Source organism: Podarcis vaucheri, assembly GCF_965113315.1.
Source record: "Podarcis vaucheri genome assembly, chromosome: 17".
NCBI classification, from domain to species: domain Eukaryota; kingdom Metazoa; phylum Chordata; class Lepidosauria; order Squamata; family Lacertidae; genus Podarcis; species Podarcis vaucheri.
In genome coordinates, this window is record NC_138755.1 from 19,709,109 (window position 1) to 19,727,528 (window position 18,420).

Consider the following 18,420-nt stretch of genomic DNA (forward strand, 5'->3'; position numbering starts at 1 on the left):
CAGTTTCATAATTTTTGACCTGGCAACATATCACCAATTGTGTTTGTGTGCTATGCAAAAACAATGATTGTGGGGGAAACAGTGAAGCCAGCCAAGGCTTTTCTCTTTTTCTGTAGTCCCTGTTAACTCTGCCGGTTCAGCTCTCCCCTGCCTCTTGCAAGGGGCAGTGAATCAAAAGAGAAGGCTCTGGCAAAAACCATGATTCTGGAAAAACCATGAAGCCAGCCAATGACTCTACATAGTTCCTTCCTTATTTCAGACATCATGATTTATTGGTATGTCGTGATATTTTTGCTGGTGATATATTGCAATGCTGGAAACCAGGTATCGCCCAGGCCTAAGACTCTTAGACTGGCATGTGAACTCTTCTTACCTGTACTGGACTTTGCTCCCATAGGCTTGTGACTCTCCAACGGCAACTGCGTGAAGGACAGAAGGTGGTGGCCCGCAAGTCAGTAAGGTGCAGCTTGGATACGGCTTGCTCCAGGCTCCTGTTTCTGTGCATGTCAATTCCGAACTCCCTTGCATCACGTAGCCCAGTTCGCAATTATAAACGATGGCGTTCTGGTCTACAGAGCTGCTCCCATTGATGAATGCGTTGGGGATCGTTGGTGGGGGGCCGCAAGAGATCTGCCCGCAGTGTGGAAAGCCAGAACTCCATCTGCCGGCAGCTTCGCACGTGATTTCTGTGGGTCCTAGCAGCTTGAAACCTTCCAGGCACTGAAACTCTACCCTCTGGCCACAGCTGAAATGGTTGCCTACAACTAACCCGTTCTGAATCACGGGCACAGGGCATTCGCAAGGCACGCAAGAGGGGGCTGTTCCATTCCACATCCCATTAGACATGCACTGCCTCACTGGGTTCCCCTGTAACTCATAGCCAGGAAAGCAGATGTACTTTATATATTTCCCATAAGTGAAGACCGAGCCATTCAGAAAGCCGTGAGAAATGTCTTCAGGAGGCCCACAGCTGACAGACTCACAGAAAGGAGCCTCTCTATCCCAGTTACCGTCAGTCTGACAGATACGTATGGATGCACCACGCAATACATACCCTTCATCACAGCGATGCTCAATTCTCTTCCCAAAGCCAAATTCTGACCCACTAGTCTGCCCATGACGAAGCACCGGTGGTTTGGCGCATTGGATCATCCTGCAAAATGGAGATCTTCCACTCCATTGTCCGTCTGCAAGGCAGACTCTCCTCTGGTCCCCTTCCAGGACGAAACCTTCTTTGCAGCTGTACTCGATATGTTTTTGGAACGTATATTCCTCTCCTAGCACTTGGCCATTCTCTAGATTAGGGATTTGGCCACAGGAAATGGGAAGGCAGATCGGCTCATCCCCATCCCAATTCTGATCGGCCTGGCACGTTCTCTTACCTGGACCATTTAACTGAAACCCAGGGTCGCACTCATAGTGGACCACGCTCCCGTAAGTGCGACCTCCCCCTCTTATTGTGCCATTCATGGGCCTGCCAAGCCCCGTGCATGATGCTATTTTGCAAGTCGGGGCTTCGCCACTCCATTGCCCATTGGGCATACAAAGCCTCGTTTCTGAGCCCATCAGCTTATACCCTGGTTTGCAGGTATACTTCACTGAACTACCAAGCGTGTTCTCTGTAAAATTTGCGAAGCCGTTTTCCGGGTGCGGCAGCAATTCGCACCGGCTGGAGATGCAGACAGGGGCACTGCCGTTCCACATGCCGTCCTCTTGGCAAGCCAGCTTGGAATTCCCTAAGAGTTCGTAGCCAGGGTAGCAGCTATACAACACCATAGTCCCATATAAGTACCCTGACAACGGCAGCGTGTTAATGGCCTTTGAATAACTTTGCATGTCTTTCTGGTTATCAAGTATTAGGGAGTAAAAAGGTGGGCTGGCAGTAGGGAACCCCTCTTCAAACCCTCCTCCATGGTCAAAAAGCTTTTCATTGCTGCTAATTGTTATATACCCCCCGAAATCTATGTGGGGAGGAAGGCCACAATCGGTCGGCAGGCATACTGGGCTAACACTAGACCAACCAGACTCTTCACAAGTCTGCATGGCAAGACCTGAGAGCTGAAATCCTGGCATACAGCTGTATATCACCATCGCGCCATAGCTATAATCTGCACCTTCGACAAAGCCGTTCTCAATGGGCTGCGGAGGATCGCAGTTGATAGCTCTGCAAGAGGGAATTTCTGCATCCCACTCCCTTGTCTCCAGGCAGCTCAGGACACTTTCCCCTTCGAGCTGGAATCCTCTGTCACACGAATAGGTAACTGTCTGCCTGTAGTGCAGGTCAACGTACGAATATCGGCCATTCTGAATCTCCCTGGGCTTGGAACACTCAATGGGCTTGCAAGTTGGCTTCTTTCCAAGCCAGTGGCCGTCCTCCCCGCAAAGTATGGTCATGTTCCCCACTAGCTCAAAGCCCGGTTTGCAATTATACAGGGCAGTGCTGAGGTAGGTAAGGCCTTGGACGTCTACAATGCCGTTCTGAACTTCCACCGGCTGTGGGCACTCCACCGGAATGCATTCCGGCAGCGGGGCGCTCCATGTACCATCGGCTTGGCAGCTGATGGTCGAAACCCCTTTCAGCAAAAACCCATCCATGCACGTGTAGCTCACGGTGCTGCCAAAATGAAGGGAAGACACCACGGAGTCCGAAAAGGGGATATAAGGCGGCCGAGGGCACAGTACGGCTTGGCAGACAGGGAAAGAATCGTTCCACTGTTGTGACGTCAAACATTTCAATACGGAGGCACCGTGCAAAGCAAAGCCCTCTTTGCATGAAAAGTGGACCACGCCTACTTGGCCAGCCATCTCCTTCATGACCAGCTGATTCTCAATTAGCGGTGGCTCGGAGCACTTTGCCGGAACACATTTGGGGTTTTGTTTTCGGTTCCACACCCCAGAGTTCTGACAAGTCCAGGAGGCATCTCCGATCAGCTCATAGCCTTCGTCGCAGAAGAACCTGACTTTTGCTCCTACTTCAAAACTTTCTCCCTTGCTGAAGCCATGCTGGAGAGAAGGTGGTTTTGCACAAGTGACAAGGGTGCAGGAAGGAAGGGCTTCACTCTGCCACTGGCGATTAGCTTGGCAAGTGAATGTTGCACTTCCATTCAGTTGATAGCCAGCATTGCACCGAAATCTCACTTCGCTCCCAAAGGAACGCCCTGTTGCAACCTGTAAAACAGACCAGAACAAACTTTAGGGCTTATAAAACGTCACACACCTAGCAGATAAACACTGACTTCTGACAGTTCATAAATGTTAAGGCTCTGATTCCAAGAACAACTGGTACCATTCCCTCTCTCTCTCCCCCCCACTTAAAGAGTTAAAGATTGTCACAAATTCCAGTCTTTCCCTGTGCAACTGAGGTGGTGCATTAGCTGTGCAGCCAGTTTCATAGGACCGGATGAAACAAAAACTCCAAAAATTTAATGTTGAAAGACATCATTATCAACAAAACTCAAACTCAAGGTGAAATAAATGTGCCTGTACACCTGAACAGGTTTTGGTACCTCTTTCACCATTTTTATAGATGATAAATGGGAAAAAGTGATATCAGATACATCTTTTGGTTATCCTTACAAATCTGCCCACCATCTGTACAGGAAAAAAAAATACCAGAAAACTCAGCCAGCGAAATGTTTTCTGGTTTTCTTAGTGTCCTGTTTAAAAGCACTTCACTTACCGGATTAAGTTGCACATATCTGATTTTTAGAAGTCTGATTCAGAGACTAATGCATTTCCCTAACTACCTTAAACAAAAACTCTGCTTTTAATTATTTTTTCCAATTTCATTGGCCTGGACTTTTAAACTACTGAACCTTCCAGCTGCTAATGCTGTCTATGCTCAAGGCCTTAGCAGTACCTCAATAACTCCATTTGCAAGTTTGGGTGGTTCTCCACAGGACACCGGGTGACAGGTGGGCATAGCAGCGCTCCATGTTCCGGTTGCCTCGCATGTCCTCTTCTTCTCTCCTTTGATATAGTACCCTTTAGTGCAGCTGTAAGCCACAATGGCCCCAAAACTGTAATTTGTGCCGATTGCATAACCGTTTTTAATGCCTGCTGGTTCTCCGCAGCGAACAGGAATGCACTGGATGGTCAACGGAGAAGGACTCCATTGCCCTCCCCGAACACATTCAATCTTAGCGGACGTGTTTAAGACAAAGCCCTCTGTGCACTTGAAGCTCACAACGGATCCGGCTGCAAATTTGGCCTTGTTTGACGATTCCAAGATGCTGTAAGGCGCAGGCAGCGGTCTCTCGCAGAAGTCGGCGATACATTCTGGAACGTCTTTGTCATCCGGCGGCACCCATTTTCCCTGGGCATTGCACAGCAACTGGGCATTGCCAGCTAAACTGTACCCATCAGTGCAGTAGTAGATCGCTATGTCGCCGAAGAGACGATGGCCGCTTTCTGGAGAGGCATGTTCCACAGGCGGAGGCTCATCACATGAAACGGCCACACATTGCTGGTGATTCAGGTCCCATTTGCCACTCGCCAAGCATTCCACAGTTTCCGTGCCAATTAATGTGTAGCTGTGGAATGGAAAGGAAAAGCAACATTAGACTCATAATAGAATGGACTTCTAATGTAATACCTTGGTTCTTGAATGGCCTGGCTCCCGAAGAAATCGGCTCCTGAATGCTGCAAACCCAGAAGTAAGTGTTCCGGTTTGCGAACATTTTTCGGTAGCTGAAAGTTCGACGCGGCTTCCGCTTGGGTGCAGGAAGCTCCTGCAGCCATTCGGAAGCCGCGCCTTGGTTTTCGAATGGTTTCGGGAGTTGAACAGACTCCCGAAATGGATTAAGTTGGAGAACCGAGGTACCACTGTAAAAGTTTTGAAATGTACTTACTTTTTGAGGGGGTGGGTTAAGTTGCCATGGGAAAGTTTTATTCTCAGAAAGAATGGGTTTAAATGATTAGAATGAATTAGAATATACCTTTTCTGTAAACCATGGACACTAGTGGAGGAGTAAATCACTGTCAAATTCCACTGATTTCAACAGGAGAGTTATTTCAAATTGCCGGGCCTTAAAAGTGTTTAACTTTGGAGCTGCAGATAAAAACAAGTCACAGCTATGAAAGTGTTTTGGCATGCCTACAATTATTTCTTTCCTAGATATATTTTCTTGGGTGCAATTCACTGGCGGTGCTGGGGCTACTCCTACTGATGGGTGCAATCTTTTGCCCCCCTATCAAGTAGTTAGCTCTAAAACAAATCATTCAGGGAGCTTTGAACAAAAGGTTCCGTTGAGCTAGCACATCTTTGAGACCAAAAGGTGGATAATCTTTTTCAAACATTCCTTTCTGGGCAAGCATCCAGGAACCACTTGCCAGTGTTACGGGGGCAGAGGCTGAGGTGGACAGAGCAATGAATATAAATCTTCCCTTTGAACAGTAGGCAATTTTCTACACACTCTCACACTTCCCTCTCTATCCAGACAAGCATCAGAGTTGAAGGACACTTCTCAGCCAGGCAAGCACATTTGGGGTGCAAAGCTTTGGAGCTGTGCATTATATTGATAAATGGCATTCAGTTCGCAATACTGGTTTCAGACAATTTGAGCTGGCAATACAGTGTGATGGCTGGGGAGCCGCAATGTATTTGCCATCACAGTTTGCCTGCAAATCAGCAAGGGTGTAGGCAGGCAGGCAGGCAGAGCCTGAAAACATTCCAGGCGAGCCTCTTCTCAGGCTCCATCTGCTTGCCTGCCTGCACCTTTGAGGAAACCCCCTACCCCCCCCCCCCCGGCTTAAGATGAACAGTTGAAAGAAGCCTTGATTCCCCCTCTGGCTCACATGAGCCAAAGCTCATGGGGCTTTGCAGGGATGGGCGGATATACCTCTGTGATATCCCTTGGCTGCTCCTTCCTCCCCTAAGGTGGGGAGGAAGTGTCACTGAAATTCTACTCAATATTGATCCAGAGTAGATTCCAATGTATAGTTAGCAGAGTAACAACTTAAACACGTTACAGGATCCCCAAAAAGGAGACCAGAGGCTCTGAGACCCCACAGCTAATTCTCCCCTGGTCTCCTCCCTGGCCCAAGTAGCCAGCTAGCCCTGGGGGATTATCTAATTCAGCCAGCTGGCCCTGGGGATTATCTAATACTTATTTCCCCTAAATTGATTTTTGATTTTTATTGTTATTCATGTTTTTATACTGTATTTTATGCTGCTTTTACAATTAAGTGTTTTAAATTTGTTGTTAGCTGCCCTGAACCGGGAAGGGAGGGGTATAAATAAATAATAATAATAATAATAATAATAATAATAATAATAATAATAATAATAATAATAATTTTATTATATTTCACCCAGCAGAGCTTTACTGCTACTGAAGACAAATGAGCATAATGGTCACAAATCCAATACATTCAGGATTGGCTTTGTCCATAAGAATTCCAGTCACAGCAGACTTAACTTAAACTTACAATAACTTATAATAAGTCTAAACCTTAACACTAAGCATACTATGTACAGAGCACCACACCAGAAGGAAAAGAGATAGAAAGAGAAAGTGAAATCCAGTCTCCTTCTGGCCTTACTTTTAAAGTCAGCATGACCTTGAGTGAAAGAGATAAGAGAACCAGTTTAAGTCAGCTGTACTCAGCTTCTCTGAAGGAATAACCCAAACATCATGAACCTTCTGCTTGTTTCTTTCACACACAGAAGCTTCCAGAACCCTCTTGAATTAATGAGAATAGGAAAGATCGCTACACATCAGATCAATACTTTCTGTGCTAAGAAATGCAAGCAGCTGAGATACATTCCAGAGCCAGACAACGTGATATATCAGCATATTGTGGTATTTAGCCGCTATGCATCACAATGCTGAAAACCAGGTATCTCCCAGCCCTACAAAGCACCCCATGAGGGGTGCGGCCTGCAAAGAATTCCGAGGGCCAGATAGTGAGGTCTAGAGGGCCACATTCTCTGCACTCCCTGGGCCTGAGGCTCTCCATTACTGCTATATATTACCTTTCAGTTATCTGACACAGGAGCATGGATTCTGCAATGAGATCTACATGAATCACCACACTTTAAAGACACACTGTGGCTCTGCAGATGCTGCTGGACTTTAGCTTCCTGGACCACTGGCCAAGGGGATGGCTGGGGCTGTTGTGAGCTGGAGTCCAGCATCACGGGAGGGTCGCAGGTTCCCCATCTCTGCTTCGCAGTACGACAACGTTTAAGAGTTCTGATCTGATTGAGCTCCTTTACATACCCTTCCTTACACGTATAAGTGACGGTGCTTCCGAAAGTGTAGTTGTTCCCAGTAACCGCGGCATCTTTTATAACAGGAGGGAGACCACAAGAAACTGTTTTGCACTCTGGAGGGAGGCTGCTCCAGCCGCCCGAATCTCCACACACGAGTACGGAAGGTCCTTGCAGGCTATGAAACCAACGGAAATGGGGAAATCGTGAGAGGTGCGCATGAAAGCACAAGCGTCCCTTACCATGTCTTTCCTTGAACATGTTGAACTTTAATCAACCATCCATTCGAGAGCACATGGTTAAAGTAAAAGCTGTAAAGCCACCCACCCACCCGGTATAAAGTTGCCAAATGCAAAATCCTAAAAAAAGTGACACCTTATATTTGTGCAAAAATATACCACCCACAATGCATGAAGAGGGGCAGACATAACCTTTCAACCTTTCACCCTGCAGCAGAGAAACCCAACATGCCTGGGCAAATTTGTTGCACAGAGATAGGTCTTGCTGTGTTTGCTGAATTTTGGTCATGGTTTGTTTGGTTTTTGTGTGTGTGTGTCTGTCTGATTAAAAATATATACATAAAATCTGTTTGCTGCAATACTGTAAAGGGGGAAGGCACATATTTTACTTACATCACTTTTTTTTTAAAAAAAGAAAGTAAGCGAAACAGATCTTGTAATGGTGGTTGTTTGCTGCTGTGGAATACGCAGCCATTCAGAAGGATTTTTCTTTACATTTTATGAGAGTAGATGGGCAATCCAACTGCAGTGGTGCAGCAGAAACAGCCCGTAAAGAAGTTAAAGTTAAAAAACATCTACATGAAATTCAGTTTCCAAAATCCTACATGAAGGTGGCATGGGGCAGGGAGTAAAGAAATGTGATATACCATATTTTTTGCTCTATAAGACTCACCTTTTCCCTCCTAAAAAGTATGGGGAAATATGTGTGCGTCTTATGGAGTGAATGCAGACTGCGCAGCTATCCCAGAAGCCAGAACAGCAAGAGGGATCGCTGCTTTGACTGTGCAGCGATCCCTCTTACTGTTCTGGCTTCTGAGATTCAGAATATTTTTTTTCTTGTTTCCCTCCTCCAAAAACTAGGTGCGTCTTTTGGTCTGGTGCGTCTTATAGAGCGAAAAATACGGGTAACAAATTCTGCATTCTGCAGCCACAGTCCAAATAAGTATTCCCCCCCTTTTATGCTTTGTTGTTCGTAATTATATCTGTACAACGTAAACTCATAATCATCATTACCAATCCATCAAAAAACATCAATAATCACAAAAAGTATATACATTTTCCAGCAATAAATTTTCTTCCCGTCTTCTTCTGACTTCCCGTCCCTTCTATATTTGTTTCTTTTAATAAACATATTGCATGATTTTGTTTAGTTTTATAACACAGTGTTTAGTGTTTCTATAACTTTTTTCCTTAATACATATTATTTATAGTGTTTACTCAAAAGCTATTACCGTATTCAGATTGCAGCAACTATTTTTTAAGTGTCTCTTGAAATGATCCCATTCTAAAACGAACTTTTGCCTGGGTTTATCTCTAATTCTTTTAGAAAGATAGGCTAACTCCGCATATTCTGTCAGCTTCAATAACCATTCTGCTCTAGTGGGGATTTTACCATTCTTCCAACACATTGCTTTGAGTTCCCACGTAGCAGTGGTGGCATATAAAAAAACTTTTCTTACATTTTTAGGAATATCTAAACCTATAATGCTGAGTAGGAATGATTCCGGTTTTCTAAGAAAGTTTACATTCAAGATTTTGTAAAGCTCAAAAAAGATATTTAAGCTCAAATACAAATTTTCTGTTCTCTTCAAATTGTTAGTTTCTGTTTGCCACTGAGCAGCTGCTTAGAGTCACAAGGCTCTGTTTACATTCCAGAGACAGTCCAGGCTATTGGAAGTCTCACGGGAGACTAGGGACGGATGTGACGTTACTGGTTTCCTGTTTCCTTTGTTCCTTTGTTGCAGTTGCTCTCTGCTCTCACAGGGAGAGGATATATTTTTCTTTACTCTCTGCGTAGCTTAGTAATAACGCATAGCATGTAGCCATAAATCTCATCACTTCTGCTGCTTTGGTTCTCTGCTGAATGGGGGAACGTGCCTTGGAGCCTTATCAAAGGCTCAGGTGGTTAAACACGTCGTGAGGAGAGTAACCGAAGGACTCGGGGGAAGAAAATGAGCTTTATCAGCTTGGCCAAGCGGAGATCCTGACACAAATCACTATAACATCCAAGCTGCTGTCAGACACCATATTTAACTCTGAATTCTAGTGTTTCAGAGTTTTCAACAAGCTTTTTTTTTAAAGAAATATTAATTATGAAGCAATAAAATCTTTAGTGGGTGTCAAATTGTAAATATGAACCTTTTGATCATAGGATAATTTGCAGATTTTTCCTAATGATGCTTTTTAAACATGCTTGCTTAAAGACTGGTGCTCAGAAGAATGAGCTGGGTGTTAGGAAGATGACTAATCCTACATGACTTTTCCATGAGCATCACCAATTTACATGTGCAGATATTAGAAGATTAAAGAAAAAGCCAGATGAATCATTTTGCATATGCTCCATTCAAAGCACTCCTCCTTCATTTCTACATTTTTTTAAAAAAAAAATGAAAAATGCACATAAACTGCTAAGTGCATCTTGGTTTCTTGATTACCTGTAACCTGTGTCGCAGGTGTAAGATACATTAGAAAGGTATGTCACGCCACTCATTAGATATTTTCCATTGCTTATTTCCTTTGGGAGGGGACACTTCACTAATTCACAAAATACGGAAGAACGATTCCATGTGCCACTTGCAAGGCACACAGATTCCTCATTGCCTACTAGACTGTATCCTTTATTGCACCTGTATTGAGACAAGAAAGCAGGTTAAAAATAGGTAAAAGAGCATTGTACTTTCCTTGCATCTCTGTTAGCGCCAACGGTCTTAGTCCCCCCCCCCACTGAAAAACTATGGGTAGAATCAAATGGTCCCATAGCATTCAGCAGATGCTCAATATGTTCAATTCTTGCTGCACTGTGGTCACAACTACTGCTCAAAGGATGCTCTCACTGGTGGAAGAGTGGAGGAGCCAACTTTTGCCAATTTCCCTGGCAGTCGCTTGCATTCTTCAGAAATCTTCTCCATAGGATTGGGGCAACCTTCAGAAAAGTATGGGTTGTGTTCTGGGGATGGACGGACAGCAAATTGAAAAACATCACATCCGCCAGTGATATCCTTGGATCGAAAGCCTTCCACGGATAGAAGGAGTTCTTCTTTTGGGGAGAGTGAATACTGTGTCGAGTTCAGTGGTCTGTAACTAAGGTAAAAAGGTAAAAGACCCCATGGCAGTTGAGGCCAGTCAAAGGCGACTATGGGGTTGTGGCACTCATCTCGCTTTCAGGCCGAGGGAGCCGGCGTTTGTCCACAGACAGCTTTCCAGGTCATGTGGCCAGCAGGACTACACTGCTGAGATTCAAACCTCCGACCTTCTGATCGGCAAGCCCAAGAGGCTCAGTGGTTTAGACCACAGTGCCACCCGCATCCCTGGTCTGTAGCTACTCTTTATGGATTAAGTTGAGGACCACAGGACTTTCCTCCTTCCCCAGACTTCCGAGGGGTTGCAGAGCAAACCAAGACATTACATATTTCCATTGGCTAGTGATGAAATAAAATTAGATTTCTTGTAGCACTCTTGTCGCTACCCTTAGCTGTCTGTTTAGAACCTTAAGTGAGAAGCAGGCTGGGCAGATATTATAGTATGGAACTGTAGATAAAATTCATAGAAAAACTGAAAATATTATCAATATTTAACTAATTACCACCATACCTTAATATTTCAAATTGCCTATGTTAGACTTCATCTCATTATTTAACACTTGCAAATGTTTAATCAAAGCCCGTCAATGTTTCTAATATAAGGAAAATAAGAAAGAGAGGTTTTATAATTATGCAGAAAATGTACTTATTTAATGAACCAGAAAAGGAAATGGAGGGAAGTCAGGAGGTTAAAGAGAACTTCCAAAATATGTCTATATATACTGAAAATGTGTCATGATTAAGGTTTATTTATATTCTCATTTTTTGTTTCCTTTTCCTTTTCTTTCTTTCCAGATTTGTATTATCTCTATGGAGAATCCTTGGTGAAGTTAAAATTGTAAAATCAATAAAAATAATTTTATAAAAAAGAAAAGAAGGAAAAGGAAAGAAAAAATGAAAATAAAGTACAGTCGTACTTCGATTCCCGAAAGCCTTGGGAGTTGGACGTTCTGTCTCCCAAATGATCGAAAACCAGAATTGAGTGTTCGGTTTTCAAACATTCTTTTGGAAGTCAAATGTCCGGCACAACTTCCGCTGCTTCCTGCAGCCAATCAGAAGCCACGCTTTGAATTTCCGGATGTTTCAGAAGTTGAACGGACTTCCAGAATGGATTCCGTTCATCTTCCGAGGTGCAACTGTATTTGATTCCTAGCTGTAGCTTTTGCTGCCAAACCATTTATCGTACATAGTGCATACAACTGAAAATATAATGTATGCATTGCATAATCATATGTAGGGCATATAATTTAAAACATGATCGCAATATTCTGCATTTTTTGTGTGCCAACAAATCTTTTATTATAAGAAGAAATAAAATGCAACATATTTTTATTTCAGTGGTGCCTGTCGTTTATTAATAGTTTCAAGGTAGAGAACATGGAAGTTTTAAATATGTCATACTTATTGATAACTATATGCATGGCGTCACTGAGTAGTCATTTACAAAACCTCAATGGACCCCATATGAACAGTATAATATATAATTTAATACCAATAATAATAATTCAACAAAGTCCTCTCAAACACAGAACTTATGAAATAAGTTACTACACATTTAGGACCAGATTTATTTGATGTGCAATCCTCCTACCTGTAGATTATTTTGCTACCATATGTAAAATTTGAGCCATCGACTGCACCATTTTCTGGAACAACGGGGACACCACAGGAAACAGCTTTTAAAAAATCAAATAAAAAACACACATTCTTATTAACATAATTTAACTCAGTTGGGCTTACTAATGAGTAGCGATTTGTAGAATTGTATTGTTAGTTGTGTGAAAATGGGCTAGTTCAGATCAAAATCTAGTAAGCCTCTCTTTTTCTTTCTTCTGGGATACTATGAGCTCTCACACAGGGGCACAGAGGTTCAGCAAGGAACAGAAAGCCTTGGGTGATGGGCGGCGATACAGAATAAATAAATAATCCAGATCACTTCTGGATCCTGTCACTAAGCTCTGCAAAGAAGTTGCAAAAGAGATATTTACTGTACCTCATGGCCTCTCAGGTCACATATACAATTCAAACTGTTATTAAACACACACAAAATAATCCTAGGAATTGTAGCTTGAGGAATGTGGTGAGAATTCGCTGGTCACAGAACCATGGGTTCCCAGGATTCCTTTGTGAGAGGGAACGACTCTTCAGTCTGCTTAAGTCTGTGACTCTGTGCTATTTTTCTAGGAAAAGAGGTCCCAGAACTCACCATGAACACCTCCTTTGTTCTCTTATAATGGCAATGGTGACACTTGAGAGGTGCTGGAACTGAGTTCTGGCTGGGGAAAAAGCCCTGGATGTGGCTGTGTTCTTAATACTTTATATATGTATTTACTTAGTATATATTTAACTGGCCCTTCATCCTGAGATTTCAAGGCAGATTACAGATCAATTAAAATACCAGCATCCTAAGAAACAGACAGAGCAGATAAAACATACCTAAAATCAACGGTAGCTCAAGCACAATGTATCTTATTGGAGGAAACCCAACTCAACTCTTTACAACAGCAGAAACTAATGCTAGAAACTTGAGGAAGCCCAGGCCAACAGCGAGATCTTAACCTGGTGCCAAAATGGCAGCAGGACTGGAGCCCGGCATACTATATGGAACAGGGCAAACCATAATGGATTGCTATATGAATATCATCTCATGAGAGAACTCCTTCATCGTAGTTACATCCTCAAGTGAGCAGCCCATACCAACTTATGTGGAAGGAGGCTTATGAACTGTCAAGTACATCCGTACCTTGGAAGTCAAAAGGAATCCATTCCGGAAGTCCGTTCGACTTCCGAAACGTTTGAAAACCAAAGTGAGGCTTCTGATTGGCTGCAGGAAGCTCCTGCAGCCAATCGGAAGCCCCACCGGACGTTCGGCTTCCAAAAATAGTTCGCAAACCGGAACAGTCACTTCCGGGAGTGTTTGGGAGACGAAATCTTTGAGAACTAAGCTGTTCAATAAGCAAGGTACGACTGTAATAACCACGGGAGAACTTTTCAGAGCAAACCACTTTTTGCAAAGCACCCAGAGACTATCTTTTTGATCAAACAGTATATTACTCATACAGTATAACAGTATATACTCAAACAGTATAACAGTATATTAACTTTGCTCAATAAAAATGAAGGGGAAATGTGTGTGCGTCCTATGGAGCGAATGCAGGCTCCTTGGCTTCGTGGCAAAGTGCTTGACCTGGAAGCCGGAGGAGGAACAGAAGGGTCTCCTTCTGTTCCTTCTCCAGCTTCGCTGAAGGGCGCTGTGCCTTCTCCCTCTCTGCGCAGCGCCTCTCCTGTGAAGGGGAGCCTTCATCCCGCTGCCCTGAAGAGGCTTGGTGTGGTTATCCCAGAAGCCAGAACAGCCACACGGTATCCCAGAAGCCAGATCCCTCTTGCTGTTCTGGCTTCTGGGATTCAGAAGAATTTTTTCTTGTTTTCCTCTTCCCAAAACTAGGTGCGACCTATGGTCCGGTGTGCCCTATGGAACAAAAAATATGATAGCCAATTCCAGCCAACTAGGCATTCAAGTGCCTAACATTTCCTTTTAAAGTTTCGTGGTTCTATCCGTACTATCACAATAAGAATGCAGAATATACCTTCGCAGTGCGGTATCTGGTGGCTCCATTCCCCGGACTCTAAACATGCAACTTTGTTCATTCCCTTGAGCTGGTAGCCCATGTCACACGAGAAACTGATTTCGCTACCAACACTGTAGCTGTCACCATGCGAATGGCCGTGTTCAGGGTCTCCCGGGTGTCTGCACCTCACTGGTTCTTTGGAATCAGATACAAGGTAAAACAGAGCTTACTGACATCAGGTGTGGCTCATGTGCTTAAAAATGAAAAATAATCATGCAACTTTTCAGCAGGTGACTTGGGAGGGGGAAATAAGGCCCAATGCACAAGATTACGGGGATATACAAATAGAGCACTTCAAAAACACTTCAACGAACATTTCCAACCACATTTATTTTCTTTGCAGAGACTTCACCAATACTGCAATTGGGCCACCTCTTCCACTGAGAGGAATCTGCTTCCTTTCCAAGTGCAATAATATTTCATATATTGTTTCATTTCCTTACACAGAGTGCAATATTGTCTAGTGTGCAATGTGCTGAAATGTGAATCTAGAAGCAAAACTTCTAGTCACAGGTCAACACTTTTTGGCCATTAGGTCATGACTATAACTTGCGATCTACTTTTGCAACACAGTTGGGAGTTGAATGTTCCGGCTCCCGGATGATCGAAAACCGGAAGTGAGTGTTCCAGTTTTCGAACGATCTTTGGGAAGCCAAACGCCCAACAGCGCTTTTGCGGCTTCCAATTGGCTGCAGCCAATGAGAAGCCACGCTTTGGTTTTCGAACGTTTCAGATGTCGAACGGACTTCCGGAATGGAATCCGTTCGACTTCCGAGGTATGACTGTATTTGATTATGCTCTTTGGAATTCCTAGCTGTAGCTTTAGCTGGCAAACCAATTTTTGCAGCTTCTGCTTGTAAAAAAAGTCAGTTTGCCCTCCTTGGGCGGGTGGCTTTGCAAATGGGACCCTGGACTCCCCTATTGCAGGCTGGATTGTCCTACTACACATTTTTTAAAGCAGTATGTGCTTCCTGGGAGAAAATGTCTCATGTTCTAGGTTTCAATTCAAATTCATACGAGTTTTGCCATTGGATTTGCGAAGCAGGTATCTTGGGATCTCAGTGATGGATTTCGATAAGAAGCGAACTACAGCAAAAATATAATTCTGCAATGTTTATGGAATACAGACTGGGCAAGTCTCTCCTTTCAGAACCCGCTACTTAACACTCTTTCCCCTGTACCTGCACATTTCTTGCCATCTCCAGTGTAGGGGTGAATGCAGGCACATAAGTAGGAACCGTTTGTGTTACGGCAGGAGGCATGCGGGTCACAGTCTGAGCCAACAGCACATTCATCAACATCTACAAAACAGAAAGTGGGATTCCTATGAATGAAATGCCTTTGGCGTCTTTCAGCTTTCATGCCCTAAGCTGTTTCTGCTTGTGATGTTTCTTGGCCATCCAAAGACAACCTGAAGGTCTCTTGATCTTTTCCCATTCTCATTTGCTGCCACTTATGCCCGGGATTTCCTTCCCAGGACACCAAAAGTGGTGAAAGTTCCCTCTCCAAATCCCAACCCTTCCCTGCAACTCATCTCCACCTGAAATGACTGCATTTGCTCTTATTTCTCCTTTGTTATCTTAACCTCTCCCTCCAGTGTGGTGTAGTGGTTAAGAGCGGTGGACTCGTAATCTGGGGAACCGGGTTCGATTCCCCGCTCCTCCACATGCAGCTGCTGGGTGACCTTGGGCCAGTCACACTTCTCTGAAGTCTCTCAGCCTCACTCACCTCACAGAGTGTTTGTTGTGGGGGAGGAAGGAAAAGGAGATTGTTAGCCGCTTTGAGACTCCTTAAGGGGAGTGAAAGGCGGGACATTAAGTCCAAACTCTTCTTACCCTCCCCTGTGTTGTTTTTTTCCTTTCCTACCACCAACCTGTCGGGACACGGGTGGCGCTGTGGGTTAAACCACAGAGCCTAGGACTTGCCGATCAGAAGGTTGGCAGTTCGAATCCCCGCGACGGGGTGAGCTCCCATTGCTCGGGCCCTGCTCCTGCCAACCTAGCAGTTCGAAAGCACCTCAAAGTGCAAGTAGATAAATAGGTACCGCTCTGGCGGAAAGGTAAATGGTGTTTCCGTGCACTGCTCTGGTTCGCCGGAAGCAGCTTAGTCATGCTGGCCACATGACCTGGAAGCTGTACGCCGGCTCCCTCGGCCAATAAAATGAGATGAATGCTGCAACCCCAGCGTCGGCGACAACTGGACCTAATGGTCAGAGGTCCCTTTACCTTTACCACCAACCTTGATTTAAATTTAGATTGCAAAGGATTGTTGACCTACCTATGTTACTATCCCAAACATCCTACTCACCAATGGTGCTAGATTAATTAAGGTAAAAAGATAATGGACCCCTGGATGATTCAGTCTAGTCAAAGGCGACTATGGGGTTGCGGTGCTCATCTCACTTTCAGGCCGAGGGAGCTGGCATTTGTCCGGAGACAGCTTTCAGGGGTATTTGGCCAGCATGACTAAAACCACCTCTGGTGCAACGGGACACTGTGACGGAAACCAGAGTGCACGGAACGCCATTTACCTTCCCACCACAGAGGTACGTATTTATCTACTTGCGCTGGTGTGCCTTCGAACTGCTAGGTTGGCCTGAGCTGGGACAGAGCAACGGGAACTCACTCCGTCGCAGGGATTCGAACCGCCGACCTTCCGATTGGCAAGCCCAAGAGGCTCACTGGTTTAGACCACAGCACCACCCGCTCCCCTTACTAGATTAATAATATAGTCATACTACTAATACCCTTGGAGGTGCTACTGTCTCAGGGACTCTCAGTCTTTGGTGCTTTATACAAAGATAGCAACTTACATTCCCCCAAGAAGTATTAAAAACAATGCATGAAAGAATGTACACATTCTCTATTTCCCTTCCTTTCATAGACTGCTGCTCGATAAAGACATAACAAAACTTATCAGAAACAACTGCCGTACGATGACAAAAAATGCAAACATGTACTCTTGCTATTGTAAGCAATGCCTTCATAACTATGTAAGCTCAATGATACATTTAAACATATTTTGCAGGGGAAGCCTGGTGGGCCACAAATATCCTGCACCTAAAATCCAAAGACCCACATCTAAAACTGGGTGTCCCTGAAGGGGCTTGGGTCTTAAATATCTTGGAACAGCAGTTCTTTGTGCTGCAAAGCAGATTGCTTTTGAAACAGAGAGGGTTTTCAAAAATCTCACTGGTGGATGCAAGGCCTCAGAATTGCCTAGAGTAGGTTTTGGGGGTCTGGCCAACAGCCAGATTGGAGTCTGTAGGGTGTGCAAGTTTGGGGATGGTCCGATGTGGACAGCCAATGGCGACTACCACCTGATCAACCTGAATCCATGCCGGTGAGACTGAATGTGCTGCCTTCAGCAATACTACAGGGGAGATTCCAGAAAATACCATTCACAGAGAGACTATGCCCCTGAGGACAGAGTCATATAGAATCAGTTGTGCATGCCTCTTGTGTCAGAGAATTTCATCTAAATCCATTAGTCAGCTGGTTGTTAGCAGGGTGTAGCATTCAGATGAATGCAAGTTACCCTTCCTAATGTTTCCCCAGGATGGGGATCACAACGAAGATTTGTGAATGTTATACAACAGCATTTTAATTGTTAGATCAGGTTTAAGGTGCTGGTTTTGACCTTTAAAGCCCTATGCAGCCTAGGACCCATGTACCTACAGGACTGCCTCTCCTGGTATGCCCCGTGGAGGACCTTAAGGTCCACAAATGACAACATTTTGGAGGTCCCAAGTCGCAAGATTGGTCTCAACTGGGGCCAGGGCCTTTTCAGTACTTGGTGGAACGCTCTGTCACAAGAGACCAGGGTCCTGCGGGACTTGACATCTTTTCACAGGGCCTGCAAGACAGAGCTGTTCCTCCTGGCCTTTGGTTTGGACTCGGTCTGACCCTTATGTCCCCTCCCCCTTATGGTTTTGATCTATGGGCTTCTTTTGAAATGAGGCTGCATTTTAAATTGCATTTTAACCTGTATTTTAAATTGTCCCCCCCATTATGTTTTTACTGTAATTTTACTGGTGTTAGCTGCCCTGTGGAAGGCTTGGTATAAATAAAATTTATTATGATGATGATGATAGATGCAGAGTCTACCAGGTGATTTCATTGCACTGAGCCTTTCAGAATTTTGTCTATATACCAGTAAAGGTTTGAGGTTTAGACCGAGATTCAGCCAGTAGGAGAATGCAGGCAGAGATGAGCAGGAGTCTTAGGACTCTTGTGTTGACAATACTGTCAAACCACAGA

At 44.4% G+C, this 18,420-nt stretch overlaps 1 protein-coding gene across 1 annotated transcript in view; it reads right to left on the reverse strand.

Moving 5' to 3' along the window:
• SVEP1 (sushi, von Willebrand factor type A, EGF and pentraxin domain containing 1) overlaps positions 1-18,420 on the reverse strand; it is a 129,436-nt gene that overhangs the window by 32,141 nt on the left and 78,875 nt on the right. The window contains exons 32-38 of the mRNA XM_082204456.1: positions 15,343-15,462; positions 14,120-14,296; positions 12,124-12,208; positions 9,888-10,079; positions 7,224-7,391; positions 3,860-4,532; positions 374-3,168 (exon numbers count right to left, since the gene is read on the reverse strand). Of these exons, the coding sequence (XP_082060582.1) occupies positions 374-3,168; positions 3,860-4,532; positions 7,224-7,391; positions 9,888-10,079; positions 12,124-12,208; positions 14,120-14,296; positions 15,343-15,462 (4,210 nt within the window). The remainder of the gene's footprint in view (positions 1-373; positions 3,169-3,859; positions 4,533-7,223; positions 7,392-9,887; positions 10,080-12,123; positions 12,209-14,119; positions 14,297-15,342; positions 15,463-18,420) is intronic.